At 42.3% G+C, this 24,552-nt stretch overlaps 1 protein-coding gene across 3 annotated transcripts in view; it reads left to right on the top strand.

The window, feature by feature from the left end:
* The window catches only part of LOC119932180 (neurabin-1-like), an 87,445-nt gene that overhangs the window by 1,665 nt on the left and 61,228 nt on the right, over positions 1-24,552 (top strand). For all 3 annotated transcript variants that reach the window (XM_038751124.1, XM_038751123.1, XM_038751122.1), the window contains exon 2: positions 458-1,893. In XM_038751124.1, coding sequence (XP_038607052.1) covers positions 781-1,893 — 1,113 coding nt within the window. In that variant the 5' untranslated portion in view covers positions 458-780. The remainder of the gene's footprint in view (positions 1-457; positions 1,894-24,552) is intronic.

Raw genomic sequence — 24,552 nt, 5'->3', positions numbered from 1 at the left:
ATCAATCAATCAATCGTATTTAATTGAGCGCTTACTGTGTGCAGAGCACTGGACTAAGCGCTTGGGAAGTACAAGTTATTTATTTATTTTACTTGGACATATTTATTCATTTTATGAATGATGGATGGGTTAAGGGGACTGAGGAAGAGCGCTTCCTACACAGTAACCGCCTAGCAAATACCTCATTATTACTGTTAAGAAGAGGAGGAGGGAACCCAAGAAGCCGGGTGGAGGGGAAGGGAGCCATCGTGCCCCGCTTCCCGGCCCCACCCCCGGGAAAAGTGGCGGAGGAAGAGAGTGGGAGTGACGGGAAACCCCGGCCCGGGAAATGCCCATTTATTTTCCTCGCTAGACTCTCCTAGTTCCCGATGTATGGCACCCCGGGAGTGTGGGGGAGAGAAGGACTGAGGTTTCCCAAAAGCCTAATGGATCTGTCGTTTTCGTCCCTCCCTTACAGATGGACAACTTCTGAATCCCGTGAAGAGTTCATCTGCGGGTCCTTAACGCTACGGACTTGGCTGCTCCATCAATCATAAAAGAAAAAATACGCCCTCCCCCCTTTTCCCAAATTCCATTCCAATGTGAGGTCTGAGAAGTATCCCGGAGGCCGCTTGTTTCTCAGCCTCAGCTTTGCCAAGGGAGCCGGGAAGCCGCTGGCCACTCCGTTTTCCAGTTCGGACCCGCTGGAAGGACTGGTGGGGAAAACCTGTTTGCCCGTCCCCCCCTTAGGGGGTCGACTTGGTCCGCACCTGTTCCCGGTTTAGGGGAACCCCCCGGAAAATGATGAAGACCGAAGGCAAGGGGGAGAGGACTTTGCGCAGCGCTTCTCCGCACAGAAACACCTACAAATCGGACTTCCATGCCATCAAGTGCTCTTTCGACGGGATTGACCCGGAGCATGCGGCCGGGCAGGCCGGGAAGCCGCACCGCGGTGCCACGGGGAGTGAAGAGGATGGCCAGAGCCGAGGGCGGGCCTGCTACGGCAACCGGGTGCACAAGATTAAGAGTTTGTTCCTGCAGATGGGCAGCACCGTGCCGGCCGTCGAAAGCAGCCCACCTGCCGAGACCAAAGTGAGTGGCAGCAGGCCGGTGGCGTTGCCAGATTGCCCTCCTGCCTCTCCCACCAGCCTGAACGTCCAGAAGCACAACCTCCTCAACACCCCCTGCAGCGGCGCCCCCGACGAGGAGGGAGACCTGGACAAGGCGGCCTTGGCGGAGAAGTTTTCCGAGACCAGGAAGCTGTTCGAGAGGAACATCAAGCAGCAAAACAACGTGGACCGCTTCTCCCCGAGCAGGGGGGAAAGGGCGGCCGAGAGAAGGCGACCCAGCTCGGGCTCCCCGGACGGCAGTGGCCTGGTAGAACAGTTTCACTTCCACGTGGAGACGAGCCCCGGGGGCGACTCCGACCTGTTGGAGAAGATCCAGGGAGGTGGAGAAGAGGAGGAAGGAGACCCCCAGTTCGACGAGGCCCCAGAACAGCCACCCTTGTCGCCGAAGTCCCCGGTGGGGGATGCGGCCGAACCGGGACTGGGCACCGAACCCGACCTGAAGGCGACCCCTCCGGGAGGGGAACCGGCCCACCAGGTACCCCCGGGGGACGGAGACACCGAGGACGAAGAGGAGGAGGAGGAAGAAAGAGGGGGAGAACGGACAGAGAAGAGGAACTCGTCCGGCCTCTCTTCGGGCCCCGCCGCCTTTGGAATAGAAAACGCAGGGTTTGATGATGACCGGGATCAGGAACCCGAAATTCAAGGCCCACGGGGGAAAGAGAGCTTAGAGGAAGCGGAGGAGGCATGTACTTATGGGAGCGACTATGAGGAGTTCCCAGGACTTTCTGAAGAGGATGAGCCTGTGCCCGACAGAAAGGTCAAGTTCTCTACCGCTCCCATCAAGGTAAGGGTCACTTTTCATCAACGGTCACGGTTTCTCTTGAACGATCCTCCCTTCAAGGCCCTGCTGAGAGCTCACCTCCTCCAGGAGGCCTTCCCAGACTGAGCCCCTTCCTTCTTCTCCCCCTCGTCCCCCTCTCCATCCCCCCCATCTTACCTCCTTCCCTTCCCCACAGCACCTGTATATATGTATATATGTTTGTACATATTTTTTACTCTATTTTATTTGTACATATCTATTCTATTTATTTTATTTTGTTAGTATGTTTGGTTTTGTTCTCTGTCTCCCCCTTTTAGACTGTGAGCCCACTGTTGGGTAGGGACTGTCTCCATATGTTGCAAATTTGTACTTCCCAAGCGCTTAGTACAGTGCTCTGCACATAGTAAGCGCTCAATAAATACGATTGATGATGATCCCAGTTCCTCAACGGGGTACGGTGCTTGATGGTGCTCAAATAGTGCCCGCCCGTCCCCCTCTCCATCCCCCATCTTACCTCCTTCCCTTCCCCACAGCACCTGTATATATGTATATATTTATTACTCTATTTTACTTGTACATATCTATTCTATTTACTTTATTTTGTTAGTATGTTTGGTTTTGTTCTCTGTCTCCCCCTTTTAGACTGTGAGCCCACTGTTGGGTAGGGACTGTCTCTATATGGTGCCAACTTGTACTTCCCAAGCGCTTAGTACAGTGCTCTGCACACAGTAAGTGCTCAATAAATACGATTGATTGATTGATTAATAGTTTCATCAAGATGTCGATGAAGCAACCCAGCCCTGAGTGGTGTGGAGACCTGAAGTCCCCCTGAGGGCGTCAGGATCTCTGAACAGGCTTTCCATTGGAAGCGAAGGTGGCTCTCCGAGTGCCAAGTGTTCATAAATTTACATTCCCTGCCCTTATTTTAAGAGCCCATCTGTGAGTGTTAACTGGACTCCTTGTGTTTGAAAACTAAATCAGATCACTTCCAAAATTGGAAGCAAATGATCCTCTCTCCCCCCGCCCCTTACTGGTCTATGTACTATAGCAGAGTGATACATCAGTGTGGATTTAGGGCCAGGATGCAGATAATTTTCTTATTATGAAACGATAAAACTAAATGATTTTAACTCTTTTAGGCCTGTTAGTACGTGGGATACATTAGGCTCTTCCATTTCTTTAAAGCATACGTAAGCTATATTACATTGCGGAATTTGTTCCGTAGCCTGTGAAAGTTATAGTCTTGGGAAGCTTGTCAAGTTGCAGTATATAACACGGAGCCAGAAAACTAGTCATCGCGATTTTCCCATGTAAATCGTAGGCAGTGGGATGTATACATGGAGATGCTTCCCAAGCGCTTAGTACAGTGCTCTGCACACAGTAAGCGCTCAATAAATACGATTGAATGAATGAATGAATGCTGAAATTAGGCCTGTAAAGCTCAAAACATTTTTCATGAAGCTCTAATTTCTGGAATTCTCATATATTCAGTGGAAATCTTGGCTTGCACAGTAACCTATTTAAAAAAAATGCAGTCTCTAAAGCAGTGGTGAGTTTATGCAAATCAGATTCCCATCTGCTCCCACTGCCAGATTCTCATGGTAGATTGTTGCAAGAGCCGGAAGAACGCTTTTTTTACTTAAAATTCACAAATAACTTTAAAAATTAACTTTTAAGTGTCAGTCATTTTTAGTGAAATAAGAGAAAATTACTAGTGGTTGACATTAAAAACTCCTCTTTATCTTTTCTCTCTCATTTTCTTTGTTTGCTCCTGCTGGTGTGCTCTCCCCCTCCCCCTTTGCTGATTGCATTCTCCATTCCCTCTCCCATGTTAATTTTAACCCTCTCCCTCCTATTTGACAATTCCTCACTTTCCAGTTCTGATTCACATTCCTCCTTTTCGTGTATAAATAGAAATTCTTTTTAAATTTTCCTTTTCTAGAATGTAACTGTAAGAAATAAAATCAGATTGGTCAGTTTGCTGCTCTTCTGTAGGTGAACAAATCAAATGAAATAGATGAAAGTGCGATGAGTGAAATTTCTCTTTGTTTTTGCTTTGAATTGTTGAAGAGGGTTATACCAACTCCCTGGCACCCTCCTGAAGATTTGTAATAAACTTTTTGATATTTCTTTTGCTTGAAATACATTTCTCTAAGCTTAATGAAAATAAATGAGAATTCGTCAAGTAAGATTATTAGGAAATGATTCAGGGTGGATACAGCACATTAGGTATAATGAAAATTCAGGGAATGAACTTGAAAACCTAGTTTTTCTTCATATCAGTACCATCCAGCAAAAACTACAGTATACTTTTGGAATCCAAGTTCAATAATAGTACCTTAATATGTTCTTATGAGTCTGTCCTTTTAATATAAATATATACTTTACATTATATATTAAGGCTTACATTTTTAAATGCACTTCAGAAATCAGTGTTAAGTTTAAAACAAGTTTTTCTGTGGTAAAATATACATGTTGCAAAGTTCAGCCAAAGTTCCAATGCCAACATTTAACAGCAGAAAGCAAGTCTCGCTTTCTCTTTTGGATTTATTTTTTATTTTTTTGGTGACCTTCACTTGAAGGCATTCTTGAAAAATGTCTTGGTGCTCTGCTTCTCCTTCAAGACTTACCTGTCTCCTTTTTAATAAACTGTATGCTGTCTACTTATATAACCTCAGCTTTTCCTCCTTCATCTCTGTCTTTGACTCCCTGCAATATGGTGTTTAGTGTTCTCCGTTCCACCGAGACCACTGCTCTCAAATGACCTCATTGAGATGCTCTGACCTAGAGGTTATTAGAGTATCTCAGTTCCATCCTCTTTGACCTCACCAAAGCCTTTGATAGGGTTGGCCACTCTCCTTATTTCTTTCCACTGACTAATTTCCCCTATCCTTTTCAATGATACCACTGTCTCCATGCATGAAACTTTGATGTTATCTTTGACACCTCTTTACCCTTTGCTCCTATGTTCACTTAGGCATTAAAAGTGTATTTCTAGACCATTTCACACATTCACCTTTTCCTTTCTTACAAAACTGTTATTTCTGTTCCATGAAAACAACTTACTTCTGATCAGCTACCCCTGTAGAATGTCTTTCCCCTTCGATTATAGCACGGAGGACAGGAAAGGTTTCGTGTCAACACTTTGTATTCTTCAGTAACCCCAGAATGGTGAATTCACTCTCAAGGGACACTCAGTAAATAGTGGATAAAGGAAAAGAAACGAGTTACTATTTGTTTAAAACACCAAATCTGGGTCACTGATAATTAAAATTGCCAATCAGTTTCAGAGCTGCTGTTTGGTAGTGTCCCAGGTGCGATTCATTACCACTAACTTACATTTTGGGACCCTGCCAATTTCTTGCCCTCTATTATTCCACTCCTACTTCGGTTCCCCTTTCTTTTATTAATCTGAGTTTGTACCCTACTGGTCCCTTCCTCATATCTCCTTGTTCCCTTCCTGTCCTTACTTGTTAATTTCTGTTCTCCCCCCTAGAGCCCTGATTGGGCTCACATCCTGTGACTCAATCCCGTCCAAGTACATTCTTCCTGATGGCTGGGCTTGATTTGTTTCTGAGGGAGTAGTTTACCTCAGATGGGCTCTTGTATGTTTATCCCATGTGGCTTGCAGTTCCCAGGAGCATCCGTGGTGGTGTATGTTATTGCATCTTTGCACATATGTGAATCACACTTCCAGAGAAATACTCCTGTCCTGGTCCAAGAGATTCATCTAGTATCGAACACCATAAGGTCGTGACTGTAAGATGCCAAAAATGACTGCTTTCTTGGGAAAATTTCTTAGGGCAGCTGTGAGTCTGACTTGCCTTAACTCCTATCGTGGTTCCTGCTGCTTTCTGAGTTAGAGTGCGCAAAAAGGGGAAGCTTTGCATTATCGCAGCAAGAATGAGAGCGGGAAACTAGACTGAGAAATGGAGGAGGGCAGCATGGCTGATTTGCAGATTCTGGGATTCGCAGGGTAAGTGCTGACAGTGTGTGGCCTGATCTAATATTGATAATAATTATGGAACTTGTTAAGCGCTTACTGTGTACCAAGCATGGGTTCTTAGTGCTGGCTAGTTACAAGTTAAGCGGGGTGGACACAGTCTCTGTCCCACATGGGGCTCATGCTCTTAATCCCCATTTTACAGATGAGGTACCTGAGGCCCAGAGAAGTTGTGACTTACCCAAGGTCACACAGCAGGCTCGTGAACTGCATTCAAACTGTCTTTAAGCAATTATTATTATTATGCTATTGATGTCTGTCTACTTGTTTTGTTGTCTGTCTCCCCATTCTAGACTGTGAGCCCATTGATGGGTAGGGGCTGTCTCTACCTGTTGTCGAATTGTACTTTCCAAGCGCTTAGTACAGTGCTCTGCACACAGTAAGCGCTCAATAAATATGATCGAATGAATGGAGCCAGAATTAGACCCCATGTCCTTCTGACTTTTCTCATAGCTAGTGTGGGTGGGGGCCCTGGGGGTAGATGTTCCTCCTTCTGTCTCAGGGAGGGTCATCTGCTGATGCTACCCTGTCACAATCCATAATATTGACTGAGTGCTAGCTCTGTGCCGAGCACTGAATTAAGCTCTTGGGAGAGAACAGTAGAGTGAGTTTGTAGACATGAACCTTGTCCTCGAGGATTGAATAGTCATCTAGCAGTGGGAGGGGAGACAGACACCAAAATAGATTTCAGATGGGGGAAGCCTGAGAATTTAAAGATGTGAACATAAGTGGCATGAGAGAACTTCCACAGCAACTTCCCTGAGGTGTGGGAAGGGTCTCTCATTCCTAGCCTACGGTTCTTCTGTGCAGTGAGCAGCAAGCTGTGAGGGCCCATGACCCTTCCAGCTATGCTCTTCTCATGGTTGTGGGTTCAGGAGCCCCAACCAGGGGTAGGAGTTATTCTCTGGCTTGAGAAGGAGATCTGTAGGGAAGCAGCATGGTCTACAGAATAGAGCACCGGCCTGGGAATCAGAAGGATCTGGGTGCTAATCCTGGCTCCGCCCCTTGTTTGCTTTGTGACCTTGTATAATAATAATAATAATAATAGTGGCATTTGTTAAGCGCTTACTATGTGCAAAGCACTATTCTAAGCGCTGGGGAGGATACAGGGTGATCAGGTTGTCCCACTTGGGGCTCACAGTCTTAATCCCCATTTTACAGATGAGGTAACAGGCCCAGAGAAGTTAAGTGACTTGCCCAGAGTCACACAGCTGACAATTGGCGGAGCCGGGATTGGATAAGTCACTTCACCTCTCTGTGCCTCAGTTACCTCCTCTGTAAAATGGGGATTTAAGAATGCGAGCCCCATGTGGGACAGCCTGATTAGCTTGTATCCACCCCAGCACTTAGAATAGTGCTTGATACATAGTAAGTACTTTACAAATACCATCATCATTATTAAGATCTCTTTGGTCAACCTGATTCAGGCTCGCAGGTCAGGTGTAGGTATTTTGGGGAGCTTTACTGCCTCCCCTTTTCACTCTGCTCCTCACAAACATAAGCCAAAACTGAAATCACCAGAAAGGGAAAGGTGAAAAATAGCCAAAAAAAAAAAAACCCCAGCAAAACTTGGATGGGCTTTTATAAAGTAATGTTTTGTCTGTCCTGTTACTCACGCAGCTCTTGATTGTATAGCCTTTAAATTAGATTGTCATTTTCTAGTGGGTTAAATCTTTGGCATCTTAATCACATTTTGTACTGCTTCCAGTACAGGTGCTTGAATGTAATAGGCATGCCATAAATGTTTAATGTTAAATAGTTGGTAGACCAGAGATAATTTGAAAACCTGATCATTGGTGAATTCTACATATCTAGAATCACCAACAGACTAAAAACTATTTCTGCTGGGGGTGATTTAAGGCAGAGGTGAATATTGCAGAATATACAAATTTGAGAATCACAGGCAACCATGATTTCAAAAATCATTTGAAAGCCAATAAGAGCATAAAGATACAAACAATTTAATCCTTTGTGTTAGAACTATTGGTGTTACCAATTTGCTTGCCTAAGAGAGGCTGAATTGGCCAGTATTTGACCCAAAATGTGTTTTACACTAATTTTGTTTTAAAAGTTACTGCCCTGTTTGTAGGTCTGTCGTTATTGTGTTTTGTTTTACCTTGCCGAAGCTACACAAGGATAAAAGAGGGATTTTCAAACTTGGAGTGAGTTCTGAGTCCATGAACATCAGAGCTTCGTTGAAGTGATTTCATTTGACTAGGACTGAACTATTAGATGGGCCATTTATTCTTTTCCAAAATGCACTGCTCTACTGATGCTATCCTAAGGGGACTCTTTCCAGTCCCATCATGATATTGACAAAATAGTTCAGGGTGAATTCCGGAGGGAGCGTTTTTTCACATTATAAAGTTAATACTTAACATGATTTAGCCCATATTTGCCAGAGACTTAACTAGAGTGCCATTTGCCTGCGTTTTATGACTGGCATTTAGGGTTTTGGTATTTCTCTAAATGGAGTACATCTTATCTCAGTAAGCAAACACATGGTTTTGGTATGTGTTTTCTTGGCCACATGGTTGATTCTTGCATGTTGCTCTTGTCTAGTCACAGTTGCTCCATTCATTCATTCATTCAGTCGTCTTTATTGAGCTCTTACTGTGTGCAGAGCACTGTACTAAGAGCTTGGGAAGTACAAGTTGGACCCAGAAGTAGTGATGTTAATATAACTACCTGGCTGATAACATCTTTCACCGTTTTTCCCTGAACACATTTCCCGCAAGGTCCAGTAAACATACTGCCCTTTGGGCAAAATCTTATTCCAGAGCATGTTTTCAGTTGCCAGGAACTCCCCACCCCTTATGCCCAGAGAGCTCTTTCCTGCACCGAGCCCCCAAAACCATATTTGCCCATGGAGTGATTTCTGAGCACCATTCTGTGTGATCATGGGCAGACCACTGAAACACTGAAAGCAAAAATATTTTCCTACCAGAACACTGAGCAGTGATGGTGAGGGGGTGCAGTGCAGGTAGTAATGATGGGCACGGACACCTCCCTTAGGAGAGAGGTCCCATTTCAGTCACCCCAAAGGCCCCAGGTAAGGGAGCAAGCTGTATCCTAGCACTCTCTCTAGCCCAGTGAGGATGATAGGAACCACATAAGGCCTGGAGCTGCGTCTTGTGAGCCCGCTGTTGGGTAGGGACCGTCTCTATATGTTGCCAACTTGTACTTCCCAAGCGCTTAGTACAGTGCTCTGCACACAGTAAGCACTCAATAAATATGATTGAATGAATGAATAACACAGGGCAAAGAGGAGAGCCACCATCTTGGCTCTACTGGCCATGGCATGTGGCCCTGGCGGTAGTGTTTTAGGCTGTCAGCCACCAGTAGCATCGCCTGTTCCTGTAATGAACCTAGTATGGACCTGGGAAGATTTTCTCCTCCCGCCGTCAAGCTAAACTACTCCCTGTACTTTGGTTTCACCTCCCTCCCTCCTGCAACAGCCTTCCCGTCTTCCCATCTGGCAGATCACTGCTCTTCCCAGTACCATGGTCAAAGCCCTTCTGAAATTGCATCTCCTGTAGGAGGCCTTCCCAGTAAATTCCTCATCTCCCCAACTTCCATTTCAGCATTTTTGTGCCACCAGAGCCCCTGGGTACTCACACCCCACTCTAGCACTAATGTTCAGTCTTTTTTACTCTTATTACCCATCCCAAATGTTTGTCTGGGACAAGCCCTGTCTGTCAATGTCTGGGACAAGCAGTCGAAAAAGCTGATGGCCCCCATCTCCTCCAGGTCCTGGGCACCGTTGGTTTGTGCTCATGCACAACTGTGTCTGAAGGAGTGAGAACTACGGTGCAAGTTTTCCTCTCTTGTGGGAGAACTGGCAATATCTGTAGAAAATTCAATCATAAAAAGGCAGTTTCTGCCAGGGACTTTCTTTCTGACCCAATAGAGGCTCAGTCATGTTGTCGGAGAACCCACTTAATTCTTCTCTCATTCTCAGCAGAAGGCTGTAAAAAAGAGTTACTGTAAAGTCTTCCTGCAGTTTAAGTATTTTTATTCCTTGTAAACCTTATAAGATAGGTCCTTTTTGCTAAAATAAAAAAAAATCTGGGACATGGAAATACTATCATGGTCCTTTTTTATTAATGGGGAAACTGAGTATGAATAGACTTTGCCAGGTCATTCAAAAAGTGATTGCAGAACCAGAATTAGAATGTAGTCTTTAGGAGTAGGCTTGTCCTTAATTTAGTTTACCTTATGATAATATTCACCCCCCTTCATCTCTCTTCTCCCAGCATTCTTGGGAGTGTGATGGTTGTATGAACAAACTTTGTAATGTTCATAGACTTTCTATGTTTTCAGATTTCTTGGGAAGGAATTTGCAATATAAATGTGTAATATAAATAAAAATTATCATAAAGCACTTTCCAAACTAAACAAAAAGCATTCATATGTAATATTTAGTACATTTGGAATATGACTTTTTAAACATTGTTTTCCTTAATTATTTGGGGGCTTGGTATCAGCCAGACTGACTCTCTGTGGTGCTTGAATTAAACTAGATAATTGTCACTACTCTGCCATTTTTACTATGAATGTCTAGCCTAGTTGAGGATAGAAGGAAATTGCATTTCTTTGAGGTTCAGGAGCCTGTATGTACAAAAGACAACAACAACAAAAATCTTCCTCTGCTGTGCCTACGATAAGATGAATTTTTGGCAAGAAGTCTAACCTTACTATGCTTGGACAAGATTCATTGAATATTAATTATATTGCAGGTAAACTAGTCTTGATAAATGCACTGATGGGTTTGTTTTAGAACAGAGTGTGTTATTTAATTGTTTTACCAGATTATTCTGAAGTTTTGAAAGGCAGTAAACCAAATGGCAGCGGTCAGAAAAGTTTGATAGTTTCAGCATAATTCTCCCATTGTGTAAATTTATTCCCCGATAAATAATGATATTCTGTTTTCCATAATAAGATTGCCTTCCTGAAGAATCTTGAATTGAGAAACATAGGGTTTAGCACTTAACCCATGTCCAGTGCTGCATGCATTTGCACAACCATTTCTTTCAACACCCATGTCACATGTTCTTCTTCGGCAGCCATGTGTTGGAAGAATTCCTTCCTTTCAATCTATCCAAAAATGTGTAGTTCAGATATATATAATGGTAGATCTGATTGTACTTTAGGAGTTTCCACTTTTTTAAGCCGTTAATGCATTGCAGTAGTGCGTGCCCAGTAATGCTAATTCCTGAGTGATTTGAAATTTGTTTCAGGGAGTAAAGTTTGGCACTGAAGGCTCTGCTTTTTCTTCAGTACATAAATAAAATATACAGGGGTAATATTTTTGTTGTAAATGTTCATAAATTTGAAGAGAACTTTTAAATCTAGAAATATTATAGGGGCAAAAGTTCAATAAATGAAATTTTTAAAACTCTTGTGGAGACAGTCTAGTTTTACACAGTTGCTTTGAAAATGAATATTTTAGCTGTACAGTTTTAGGGAACACCTCTCTTGATTGCAAATGCTCATGATTCAAGCTATCAAATGTAATTATTTTGTGCCCTAGCCTATCTGAATAGCTGGGAAATGATTCAGCTTTTACTTAAGGGAGAGATCGTACAGCTTCACTATTTTTTTTCTTTGTGCCATAGGCCCAGTTTTGGGTAAAAGAAGGTAACCAAATAGAATTGGGTTATGTTTTATAGCAGCTTAGGCAAAGGCATGCTTTTCCACTGTCCTGAATGGGGTACATTTCCTGAGGCCTTTGTTCCAACTTTGGAGTGCCCCCGTGCTTCCTGTGGTCTGAGGTCCATCACTAACTCCAGAATCTTGTCTGTTTAGGTCAGAATAAGCAACTTTTATTCACAGTAGTAGGTACCTTTCTTGTAATTGCCAATGTTGATGAACTGTCTTCTCAAGTAACCTATGGATGACAGGGAAAAAACACCTTTTCCCCTGGGCGTCTTTTAAATAAAACAGAATTGGTTTTGACTTTGTAAAAGATTTCTGTAAAAAAAAAAAAAAGCTTTGGGAAGGAGCTTGGAAGGAAAGGTATGGTAGCAGAAACATCTATTTAATATTCTGTTCTAGTAGTAATAATAATTGTGGTATTTGTTAAGCGCTTACTATGTGCCAAAACACTGTTCTAAGCACTTGGGTAGATACAAGGCAGTCAGGATGGACACAGTCCCTGCCCCACATGGGGCTCTCAATCTCGGTCCCCATTTTACAGATGAGGTAATTGAGGCACAGAGAAGTTAAAGTGACTTTCCTTAGGTCACAGCACACAAGTGGCAGAGCCGGGATTAGAACCCACGACCTCTGAGTCCCAAGCCTGTGCTCTTGCTACTAGGCCCTGCTGCTTCTCCGTGCTTTCCCCCTACAACTAGGTACTCCAGAAATAGCTATACTTGGGAAGAGAAAATAAGTGCATGCGACAAGGAAGTTTTTGTTTGCTCTGTCAATAATTGAAAACTTTCAAAGTGTATGTAACAATGTATAGAGAGCCATTTTTCCTTTGTGTCGTTCTCATAATAATAATAATGATAATGGCATTTATTAAGCACTTACTATGTGCAAAGCACTGTTCTAAGTACTGTTTACAAGGTGATCAGGTTGTCCCACGTGGAGTTCTCAGTCTTAATCCCCATTTCACAGATGAGGTAACAGGCACAGAAAAGTTAAATGACTTGCCCAAAGTCACACAGCTGAGAAGTGGCAGAGCCGGGATTTGAACCGATGACCTCTAACTCCAAAGCCCGTGCTCTTTCCACGGAGCCATGCTGCTTCCCCATACTGGTGGATGGATTGTTTTTTGCATTGCCTTTTGTCCTTGGAAGTCAGCCAGGAAGAGCTAGTATACCAACTCTTCATTGTGCTGTCTGCGAGTATTAACAGAGAAGGAAAAATAGCCAGAAAAAAAGAAACTTGATCATAGTATTTGGGGTGATGAAGGATAAAGGCTGATTATCACTTGGAATGACCTGAATTTTTTGTAGACACAACCCAACAGTGGAAATCTGGAATGCTTTTAAAGAGCTGTAGAATTGATCTGACGGAGACACTCACATTTTTAGAGGTCTGGTTCTTTTTATAGATAAAATTATTCCATTTCTCCTTAGCATAAAGGTATAAGGAATAAACATCATTAGAGAGTGTCAGTAACCTAATAGTCTTCCATACCAACTTTCTATTCCTAACAGCTGTGTAACTGCAGCTCTAATCTGTCTAAAACTGTAAAATTGTCAGACAATCAATCAATCAGTCATGTTTATTGAACACTTACAGTGGACAAAGTGAGCCTCATTTGGGATAGGGACTGGATCTGATCTATGATTCCTAGTGGAAAACGCACAGGACTGGGAGTCAGGAGACCTAGATTCCAATCCTCACTGTGTAATAAAAAGAGTTAAATGAACAAATACCACTCTAATACATATATTCTGCAGGGCAGTGCATCCCAACCTGTTGTTGTTTTTGCTGTTCTGAGGCATGTGGTGTTTTGTGTTCAAATAGTACGTAGTATTTAAAAGAACAAAAACGTAGATAAGTGTAAGTACTATATAGTGGATATTGATTTTTTTCCACTTTGATGTCTCTAATACAGTCAGCAAAATTAATTTGTCTTTTAGGTGAACTATTTCTTTGTGAAATCAAAGATCCATAAACTTTTGCAGAGATGTGTGATCTTCATGTTTGCAAATTGCTATTCCAGTAACTAGATGGTAGCAGTGTTTCACGTATTATTTTAACTTCGTTTTGGTAGTCTTCTCAATTGTCTTAAATATATCTTGTTTCTGAGTAGAGGCTATTGTCTAGTTTAGTCTTGAACCTGTTCAGTTTGTGGCTTCTGCTGAGGTTATCTAAAAGCTGGCCAAGTGAGATCTTACTTTTCCCATTAGAGTTTATCACAATTGTGTATTACCTATCTAGTGGTGATGGTGAAACAACTGATATTAATAAAGCTCTTGGAGAATCTTTAAAATGTGTTTTAGAATTGGAAAATGCTGTCTATCATTGCCATCCAACATCTGTTTTGTGATATAAATTGTCAGTGGCAGTTATGTAAGCATTACATTTGACACTCTTAGAAGCAATTAAAGTTTAAGAATCTTATTTTTTTTGTTGTTAGGGTTAAATTTGTGCCTGCTTCTATTATTTGCTTCACTCCCAGAAGGAAATCCAGGCAAGATTCTGGGTGTTAGAAGATTTATCCTACAACTTTAGGTAGTGAAAAGAGGAAAGTAGATGAGGGTTGGAAACCTATTTTGACTCAATAAAAATATAATTAATCACTGTGAAATACTCAAATAGTTCTCGCTTGTTTTATTAGTTTTTGGTTTGCTAATTAGAAGTTTTGTGTTTTGAGTCTATCTGGTAAGATTGCCAAAATTGTGGTGGGAAGTGGTTTTGATTTTAGAACCAAGGGTTTCCTAAGGGAAACTTGCATCATAATTACTTGTTCTTGGTATCCTATGTGTAGAATTTTCGGACTTCTTCAGGCTGAACTTAGAAAATTGCTCTGACTTATGAAAAAGGTATTAGAACAAGTTATTTGTGCAAATGAACAATGCTTGGCACATAGTAAGCGCTTAACAAATACCATCATTGTTATTATATTGCATTCTTTAGTAATTTTAGTTGCAGTTTATGTTCCTCATAGCACTTAATTTCAATGAAAAAAGTATTGGAATAATTGCTTTATGATTAGGCTACTCCATTTGTGGAATTGTAGTACATGATAAAGTAAATTCTTATGCTGATTGGATATCTGTCAAAGTTTTACTGTCACATGGGGGACATTGAGAAAGTAACAGCCGATAGACAAGAAAAATGTCACAGGGTTTCAAAAATACTAACTACAATTTGGAAAGTGGAAAGAGCAGGGGACTGGAAGTCACTGAGACCTGAGTCCTAATCCCAGTTCTACCACTGACCTACTCTTTGACCTCAGGCAAGCCATTTAACCTCTGTGACAGTTTTCTTAGCTGCAAAATGAGGATAGTACCCTGACCCTCCTTACCTCAGAGGGATGGTGAGAATAGTTTAAAATCCCCTGGTAAAAACAAAAGTGCTACCATATTTACTTGCCTCAATTTTCCATAATTTTCACAATCACAAACCGGGGCAAGGCCAGTATATAAAGACTCAGAGCGGTAAGGGGAGCTTGAGGGGAAAGAGGGTAAGTGGGCATTTAGGATTACATCGCCTTTCTGTTTCACTCTCCTCAGTGCTGCATACAATAATAATAATAATGGCATTTATTAAGCACTTACTAAGTGCAAAGCACTGTTCTAAGTGCTGGAGAGGTTACAAGGTGATCAGGTTGTCCCACGGGGGGCTCACAGTCTTAATCTCCATTTTACAGATGAGGCACAGAGAAGTTGTGACTTGCCCAAAGTCACACAGCTGACAATTGGCGGAGCAGGGATTTGAACCCCTGACCTCTGAATCCAGTGAATTAACTCCCTCAGTCCCTGCAGTGCTCTCCATGTTCTCCCTGTTCTGCTCCTCCCACCCTGGCCTCTGTCAGTTTTAGGGAATTAACTGCCTTGCCCATTTTTTTTTTTAAATGGCATTTGTTTAAGCACTTACTATGTGCCAGTCAGTGTACTCAGTGCAGGGAGAGATACAAGAGCATCAGGTTGGATACAGTCCATGTCCCACAACGGGCTCACAGTCTTTGTCCCCATTTTACAAATTGGGTAACTGAGGCACAGAGAGGTGAATAATAATAATAATAATAATGATGGCATTTGTTAAGCACTTACTATGTGCAAAGCACTGTTCTAAGTGCTGGGGGGATACAAGGTGATCAGGTTGTCCCACGTGGGGCTCACAGTCTTAATCCCCATTCTACAGATGAGGTAACTGAGGCTCAGAGAAGTGACTTGCCCCAGGTCACACAGCAGACAAGTGGCAGAGTGGGGGTTAGAACCCAGGTCCTTTGGCTCTCAGGCCTGTACTCTTTTCAAGAAGCCATACTGTTTCTGCTTCTTGGTCACCCTTCTGCTCCCACCCTGGCAAGCTTAATGAGTGAACTATCCTCCCTGCTTTGCCCAGTTCCCATTCTTCTGTTCCTACCCTGGCCCCAGGTAGCCTTAGTGAATTAACTACCTTCACCTGCTTTGTCCCATGCTCACCTTTCTGCTATCCCAACCCAGGCAGGTTAATGAGTAATCTACCCTCACCTGCTTTGTCCAGTTGCCCTTCTGCTCCTGCCCTGAATGTAGGCAGACTTAATGAATAAACTGCACCTCACCTGCTTTATCCAGTGCTCACCCTTCTGCTGCTGCTCTTTCCCCTGCACAGGGTTATCACTGCTTACAATTATGTGGTACAAAAAATACTATTTTATTTCCTCTTTCAGAATTGCAGTGGGGACAATTATGATAGAGGTAATTATTCAAGTAAATATATATTCAAATTGGTAGTGTAATTAGTCAAGAATAAGCTTACTTCTGTCAGCTTTCATGACATTTCACTATTCACTGCTGGCAGGATTTTAGGCAGAATTCTGAAAAATAATTAACTTTGCATTTCAAGGCTGTTCATTGACTTCAGACTCCATCCCAGAAAACATGTTCTTCTTGTTTAGGGAGCCAACCATAAATCTCTCTACTATGCGTATAATCCTTGTAGAAGCCTTTGATTTTATCTGTACATCTAGACACTGGCAGCTACTGCACAAATTCGACTGCGTTGAGAGCTCAGGATGCTGAGATCTCCACAATGGCTTAGTTGGTTTAATCAGTATTAAATCTGTATTCGCTGGCCCTTTCCCTATCACCTGTGGAGTAAAGTGCAGTTTGGTAGAAGATCATGTTTTTGTTCAACCAATTCTATGGTGCTGTGTTTTACATGATAATAATGAGAATAATAATTGTGGTATTTAAGTGTTTTCTATGTTCCAGACACTCTAGGAACACTGGGGTGGGTACAAGCAAATTGGTTGGGCACAGTTATGACAAAGAACCTGGATGCTTGATAGAATGTACTTCTAATCCTTTGGGAAGCTCTTCTAATTTGAAGATTATAAGCATAATTGAAAATCCTGGAAGTCATTGGAGAGCTGCTGTAAACTGATGACTGTACTCCAGAGGCACTTGCGGGTGATAATGAACTGCTTCAGAGTCAGCCAGTACTTTGGAAGGTAATAAGCCTACAGGCCAGTTAGGTACCAGTCAGTTCATAGCAGGAGAACACTTGCATTCAAACATTTTCACCAAGAATCAGGAGCTGAAGATGGTCGCTAAAATGTTTACATAAGCCCTGTACTAACTAAGGACCGCTACCCAAAGAGGTAGGAAACCAACGAAGATATGTGGCAACAACTTGGCATTGAGTTTCCCGTGAAACCGATGAGCCGTGGTGATGTAGTGGTGTCCAGTGTGGGCAGCCTGATTACCTTGTATCTACCCCAGCGCTTAGAACAGTAAGCATTTAACAAATATCATAACTGCTATCATTATGTAGTATCTAGCCTTTTAAATGTCTTTGAGACTTGGACCTACCATAGTTGTCACACATGCTATAACTCTGACCTCTCTGCCTAGCAACAATACTTCTCCATCCTTATTGACTCTGGGGCCGGTTGCCTGCCAGCTGTTTCATACCCACAACTCACTCCTCAAACCCTGTCACCCCTTCTCCCCCATCTCCTGCCCTAGGTGACCCTGCCATTAATTTCATGGAAAAAATAGAAACGATCAGGCATAATCAATCAATGGCATTCATTGAGTGCTTACAACCTGGAGAGCATTGTACTAAGCATTCGGGAGAGTACAATGCCACAGAGTTGGTGGACGTGTTCCCTGAAGTGGGTAGCAAAAATCTTTAAAGATACAACAAAGTGCAATGTTGAACAATAATGCAGTGCAGTGATTGTTGGAAGATGGTAGTGCAAGACAGACCAGGTAATGTTTGGCCGTTATGAAAAATGGATGGGTCTAAATCAGGCTTCTGGACGATTGTGATGAGGAAGAATGTAAATGCAGCAGCACAGAAAAAAACTCTGTCATAAATTTTATTGTCTGCCGCTCCCTGGAGATTGTAAGATCCTTGTGGGCAGAGATCATATTTACCAACTCAATTGTACTGCACTTTCCCAAGCACTTTATACTGTGCTGTGCAAACAGTAAGCACACAGTGAATACCACTGACCAATTGAAAAAAGTCTACACATTTTAAATGACCTGTCAGTTGCATATTGGGCTCTTCAGCTATTGTCTGTTTCTCTTTCTCTTTCTTTCTCTCTCTTTCTCTCATACACACACACACACCCCACCCCCTCACCCCTATGTTCACTGTCCATTAGAGGATGCTGTATAGGTGGCTGTCCTTGACTGCAGTAGAAAAAATATACACACTTGTGTATCATGTTCTCATTTACAGGCTCACAGTGCTTCAGTTGAAAATTTAGAAGCCCCAAGTGAAACTTCTCTGTTGTAGTTTTAATTCATTCAGTCATATTTATTGAGCACTTACTGTGTGCAGAGCACTGTACTAAGTGCATAGGGCCGCAGAGGAAAGTAAGGGTAAAGTAAAATCTGTTTCTGCTTCCCGTTTGGCTCAAAATAGGATATATGATACTCTTTGAGGATGCCATGTGTGTTCTAGAGAAATATGTCAATAAACCATTTTAAGTAACCAGAGGATAGTTATCCAGACTCCTGCTGCTTCTCCCCTCCTACCTAGATTTTAGGTTGTCACTGTAGAGGATGAGAGACTGGAAAAGAAGCTAATTTTAAAATAATTGCCTTGTTATTTGCTAAAGTCTGGCTAGCTGAGGAGGTGTTAAAATTGTGTCCCCATAATCACAGGTAGTGGAGAGTTGGCTGAGTAAGAAAGAACTAGTGTTTGGCTTGTATTAAGACTAATATATGTGCCTTCCCCCTGTCCTTCATAGCTACTTCTCTTGTCTTTCCTTAAACTTTGAGGTCCATGTGGGCCAGGAACTGTCTGATCTGCTTATATTGTTTATACCCTTAGAACAGTGCTTTGCACATAGTAAGCACTTAATAAATGCCATTATTATTACATCCTAATGCTTACGTAGAATAGTGCTTGGCATGAAGTGGGGAAGCATTTTTTTTCTTACTGTTTAATCCTCACTTCCTAGATACCCTCATTACACTTTATTTTCAACTTGAAATATATTTTAAAATTTTGGCACATTGTTTAGAGACTCTTCTCCCAGGTGGAATCTGGCAGACAGATTTTGAAAGAATGTTTCATAATATTTCTTTGAGATTGTGAGCCCCATGAGGAACAGGAACTGTGCTTAATTGCCACCTGTATATTTTCTCCCAGGACTTAGTTCAGTACTCTGCACACCATAAGCGCTTATTAAGTACTACTAGTACAGTTTTTATTGGTCCAATGGCTATAAAATAAAGGCATCTCCCTGAATGCGTTTCGAGGGAATGAAGACCTGGTTTTAAAAAAAGCTGATGATTTAAATTTGTCTTGATGTAGTGGCCAACCTCTGGAGGTTTTCACTTTCACTTGGTGTCCTGATAGAATTTGGGACTGAGAGGACTTCTTACCATCTGCTGATAATTCCAAGCCTTTCCTATGAGACTAATCGATCAGTGGTATTTATTGGACATTTGCTGTGCTTGGGAAATTACGATGCAATGGAGTTGGTAGACAAGGTGCTTACAGTCTCCAGATATGAGGCTAGGGTGACTATTGAAATGCTTAAGGAATATTTAGCTAATTGTGTAGTGGACACAGAGGAAAGGGCCAAAAGAGGAACTGATGACTGTCAGGAAGCCTCTTAAAAGAGATGTGGTTTTAGGGGGGTTTTGAAGGTGGGGAGAGTGGTGAACTATCAGGTATGAAGATGGAGGGAGGCCCAGGCCAGAGAGAGGAAGTGAGCAAGGTGTTGGCAGTGGGATAGATGAGATTTAGGTACAGACAGTAGATTTGTGCTAGAGGAGCGGAGTGTGCTGATTGGATTGTAGTAAGAGTTCAACAAGGTGAGTTGGAAGGAGGGAGCTGATTGTTCCAGGCACTGTACTAGGCGCTAAGGTGGAGGCAGGATAATTAAGTTGAACACAGTCCGTGTCTCACATGGGATTTATAATCTTAATCCCCATTTTACAGATGAGGTAACAGATGCAGGGAAATGAAGTGACTTGCCCAGAGCCACACAGCAGACAAGTGGTGGAGCAGTAATCGAACCCAGGCCCTTCGGACTCTCAGGCCGATGCTCCTCTAGATTAAAGCTGATGTTGAGGAGTTTATACTTAGGGAACCATGGAAGCCAACTCTGGGGGGAATGAATGTCATTATTTCTTCCAAAGTGGCCGAGGAAATCGAAGTCGCTAGCCACGGCTGGGTAGCCTATGTTAGTTTTGCCCTCTTGGCAAATTGAAGAAAATCTGCTCCATGCCATGAATTTGCCAAAGTGATGGCTCCATCTCCTGGTTGCCTTTCCTGAACATCTGGGTTTCCAGGATCCTTCCTTAGCCATTGGGTTCCTTGTTTTATATTTGGTTCTCTTCCCATCTTGTCTATATATTCATTCAGTTGTATTTATCGAGTGCTTACTGTATGCAAAGCACTGTACTAAGCACCTATGCCTGCCTGCCTTTGACCCTGGGTGCAAATTTTTGCCCTGATCCCCAGAAACCTCATTTTAAGGTCACCTACAATCATGGTGAAAAGATGAACCTTATAAAGAGCATGACCTTTGTATTTCTCCTAGTTAGTAGTTAAATTCCATTTAGATAAGTTGAGGTGTGTTCGCCTAAGTCCTGATATGCAGCCTTCAAACATTCAATTTCTGTCTTTTATCTAATTTAGTTTGCTGGTGACTACTAGAAACAAGATGGGATACACAGACAAATCTGAAATGCATTTTGAGCCCTGAAATACCATATTTGCCAAATTTAAAAATTGTATAGAGCCCAGTTATTTTATTTGTGGGTTCTGGCCTTGCAAACCTTTTCATTAAGGAAGACTTGTGTTGTAGTAAATCACTTTTAAAAAAAAATTTCCAATCATACTATTGTACCTGAGATCAAAGGTTTTTTTGCAGCCAGCACAGAACATTTTTATTAAACCTTTTACTTGATTTTATGCTCAACAGTTTAGGGGAAAAGAAATGTAAGACATTTCATTTAAAAGAAAATATGAAATAGCACCTATATTCTCCAAGAGATGTAGAGAGTTGTGGCAGGGTCTCCCAGTTTACCTACCAGTTCAGGGTAGTAGATGCAGATAATTATTGGTGTAGAGAATGAGGAAGATTTTGCTATTAGCAGAAACTAACCCTTTCTTTTGGAAGTGGAATTGAATGATAATTGCATTGCAGCCGGCTGGTCATTGACCAAGAGTTCTAAAATCAATGTCAGTTTTGTAAATTGTCGTTTCAATTCGTAGGATGGATTTTTAAAAAATAAGAATAGTGGAATGAGTATAGCTACCATGTTCAAGGAGGTAGTCCTGATTGGCTGCCCTCACCTTCCTCAAATTGCTTCTGCCTTCCAAAATAAGCATATTTATAAACCTCTCCCCACCGCTTTGCACGTTTAGGTAGTTTTTAATTTAAAGTGCATTGGTAAACATTTGGAAGCAAACAAGGAACTTTGTTTTATGGCATTTAAATACTTACTACGTGCCAGGCCCTCTACTAATAATCTCTGGGGTTGATACAGGATAGTCAAGTTGAACAACCCACACAGGGCTCACAGTTGTGATCCCCATTTTACAGATTGGGTAACTGAATCACAGAGAAGTGAAGTGACTTGTCCAAGGTCACACAGTAGTCAAACGGTGGAGCCAGGAGTAGAACCCAGGCCCGCTGACTCTATTAGGCCATGCTGCTCCGTATTAATGCCTGTCTCATGCTCAGTGGAAAGAGCATGGGCTTTGGAGTCAGAGGTCAGGGGTTCAAATCCCGGCTCCTCCAATTGTCAGCTATGTGACTGTGGGCAAGTCACTTAACTTCTCTGTACCTCAGTTACCTCATCTGTAAAATGGGGATTAAGACTGTGAGCCCACCATGGGACAACCTGCTCACCTTGTAACCTCCCCAGCGCTTAGAACAGTGCTTTTGCACATAGTAAGCGCTTAATAAATGCCATTATTTTATTATTAGACTGTAAGCTCATTATGGGCAGGGAACATGTCTGCTAATTCTGTTGTACTCTCCCAGGTGCTTAATGCAGTACTCTGCACCCAGTAAGTGCTCAATACATACTGTTGAGTGATGATCAAATGTCATGTGAATGAATTCAATCACTAAATTCATTCATGAATTCTCACACGACCACGGTGAGGAATTCTTCTGCACTGACATCTGACATCTCTCCATTCAAGTTTCTGGATGCCATAATCAGACTTGGCTACCGACCGGACTGTAGTGGGTGAGAGGAAGAAAAACTGGTCCAGGGAACACAACAGCTGCCTGGACCTTAGTGAGTTGTTGAGGCTGTCCTCAGGCTCAGTAGGGTGGTGGGAAAGGCATCCTCAAATTGGCGAGTGGAAGGAGAGGGAACAGTCCTGAGGTGAAATGCATGGACTTCAAAGTGTATTGAATTATCTGGGCTCAACTCTGGTTTTCCAGAAGTAGACAGCCTACCATTTGCAGGGCCATAAATGGAAGCTCTGAAGAGAGGTGCTTATAGTGAGTCAAAGTTACGCAAAGTTCAAGAAGGAGAGAATTGGAATCTCTTATTCTGATCTAGCCCCCTTCTCGGGATCACACCTGGAGCGTTTCCAGTACTCTACCAGTCTCAGCTATGGGAGAGAAAGTCAAGCAGAGGCATACCCGTCCCATTCCTAGCTTGGGCAGTGGCTAGCAACTGGAAGGCAATCTGCTACAAGTCAAAACTCACCTGTGCTGGGCAGCAGCGGCACGGGAAAGAGTCGAGGGCAGAGGCTCAAGTTTACTGTACAGAAGAAGGCAATAGTAAACCACTTCCTTATTTTTACCAAGAAAATTCTATGGGTAAACTACCAGAACGATTGCAGATGGAGGTGGGGTGTTCTGGGAGAGATATGTCCATGGAGTCGCTGAGCGTTGCAGATGACTTGACAGCATAAGACAAGACAGTTTTGTTCTAAGAGCTGGTAATTCAAGCTTGCAAATGTGGTGGGACGTGCATGTTCGAGGGCAGCTCTTGTTTTCAATAGAAAAACATTGGAAATCATTTTTTCAGTGCCTCGTTTTCAGTCCTTCAACATAATTTAGTATGACTATTCGCAACTAGTTTACGCTTCAGGCTTCCACTGTTTTGAAATTTTGTAAAAACTAGACAGCTGCAATATCTTTTAGTGAAACTTTTCGGGAATTAACTTCCACATGCTGACAGTATAATGAATTGAAATCTCAAAGGAGCATTGTTGCCATTTAATGCCCTCTTTTTTAGCATCCAAACTTGGATTTTATTCTTTTATGGTACTTGTTAGGCACTTATTATGTGTTGAGCATCGCGCAGTAGATAGAGCGTGGGCCTGTGAGTTGGGTCATGGGTTCTAATCCCAGCTCCGCCTCTTGTCTGCTGTGTGGCCTTGGGCAAGTCACTTCACTTCTCTGTGCCTCGGTTACCTATGTGGGACAGGGACTGTGTTCAACCTGATTTGGTCATGTCCACCCCAGAACTTAGTACAATGCCTAGCACATAGTAAGTGTTTAACAAATACCATTATTATTATCATTATTATGTACAAGATGATCAAGCCAGATACAGTTGTTGCTTACATAGTCTTTGAATCATTGTCATGTTTGTTGACTTTCCTTTGTGTTTTCTCTTCGGGCGGTGATTGTTACAGTAATAATTATGGTACTTGTTGGGCCAAGCACTGTTCTAAGCACAGGGACTTCCACCATCCTGCAAGAAGAATCCATTTTCTTTAATATTTACCCTCTCCTGCCTTTTTTTCCTCTTTTCCCTTCATCTGGCCTGGTGAGATGTTTTTCAGAATTTGGAATTAAAATTACTTTCATCTTTTTTTAAGGCTGATTTCCTATTTGTGCTTTTTTGTTTTTGTTTTTTCAAATTTGCACCTTTGACTTTCTTGGTGCTTGTAAGCACTCCATCCAAATATGCAGTGCTTACAAAGAATGGGGTATAGGACATAAGGTGAAATTTCTGAATTTGATTTGGTTACTTATTAGCTATTCAGGTTTTATCTCTTAATACCAAACCTCTTGGTATGGCATGGCAATGAGTTATCTATGCTACTCATGTATCTCATTAATATAGACAGTAAACTTCATTGTATACTTTCTTCTGAGGAGATCTTAACTCAGATGCTAGCCTGTAGCTGCCAGGAAATTATACTGTGGGTTTTACTAATATAATAAAAGAAATGTCACTTAAAATATTTAAAAGTCAATACATAGTCTGAGAGGGTGAACATGTGTCAAATTAAAAATAGTTATCTCTAAAGTGAGGCTTCCAAAAGCTGATGTTGACTCAGTAAACCTACCTTACTGCACCCCGGTAAAAATTGCCACTCCATGACTCTGGTATGTCCTGTGGGGGATAGATATTCAATATAAAGCATTTTATTTTTTGGCTCTAGCATCCACTGAGTGTGCAGTGACCATTCAGTCAGTCAGTGGTATTTATTGAGCACTTACTGTATGCATAGCACTGTACTAATTGCTTGGGAGGGTAAAGTATAACAGAGTTGGTGGACACATTGCTCTACCTCAATTTAATTTCTTTTGCAGGTGCCCCCCCAAGTGGAAATAT

This window comes from Tachyglossus aculeatus, chromosome 9, assembly GCF_015852505.1.
Source record: "Tachyglossus aculeatus isolate mTacAcu1 chromosome 9, mTacAcu1.pri, whole genome shotgun sequence".
In the NCBI taxonomy this organism is placed as follows: Eukaryota; Metazoa; Chordata; class Mammalia; order Monotremata; family Tachyglossidae; genus Tachyglossus; species Tachyglossus aculeatus.
Note: the sequence above shows the minus strand (reverse complement) of the source record. Positions and strands in the feature narration are given on the sequence as shown.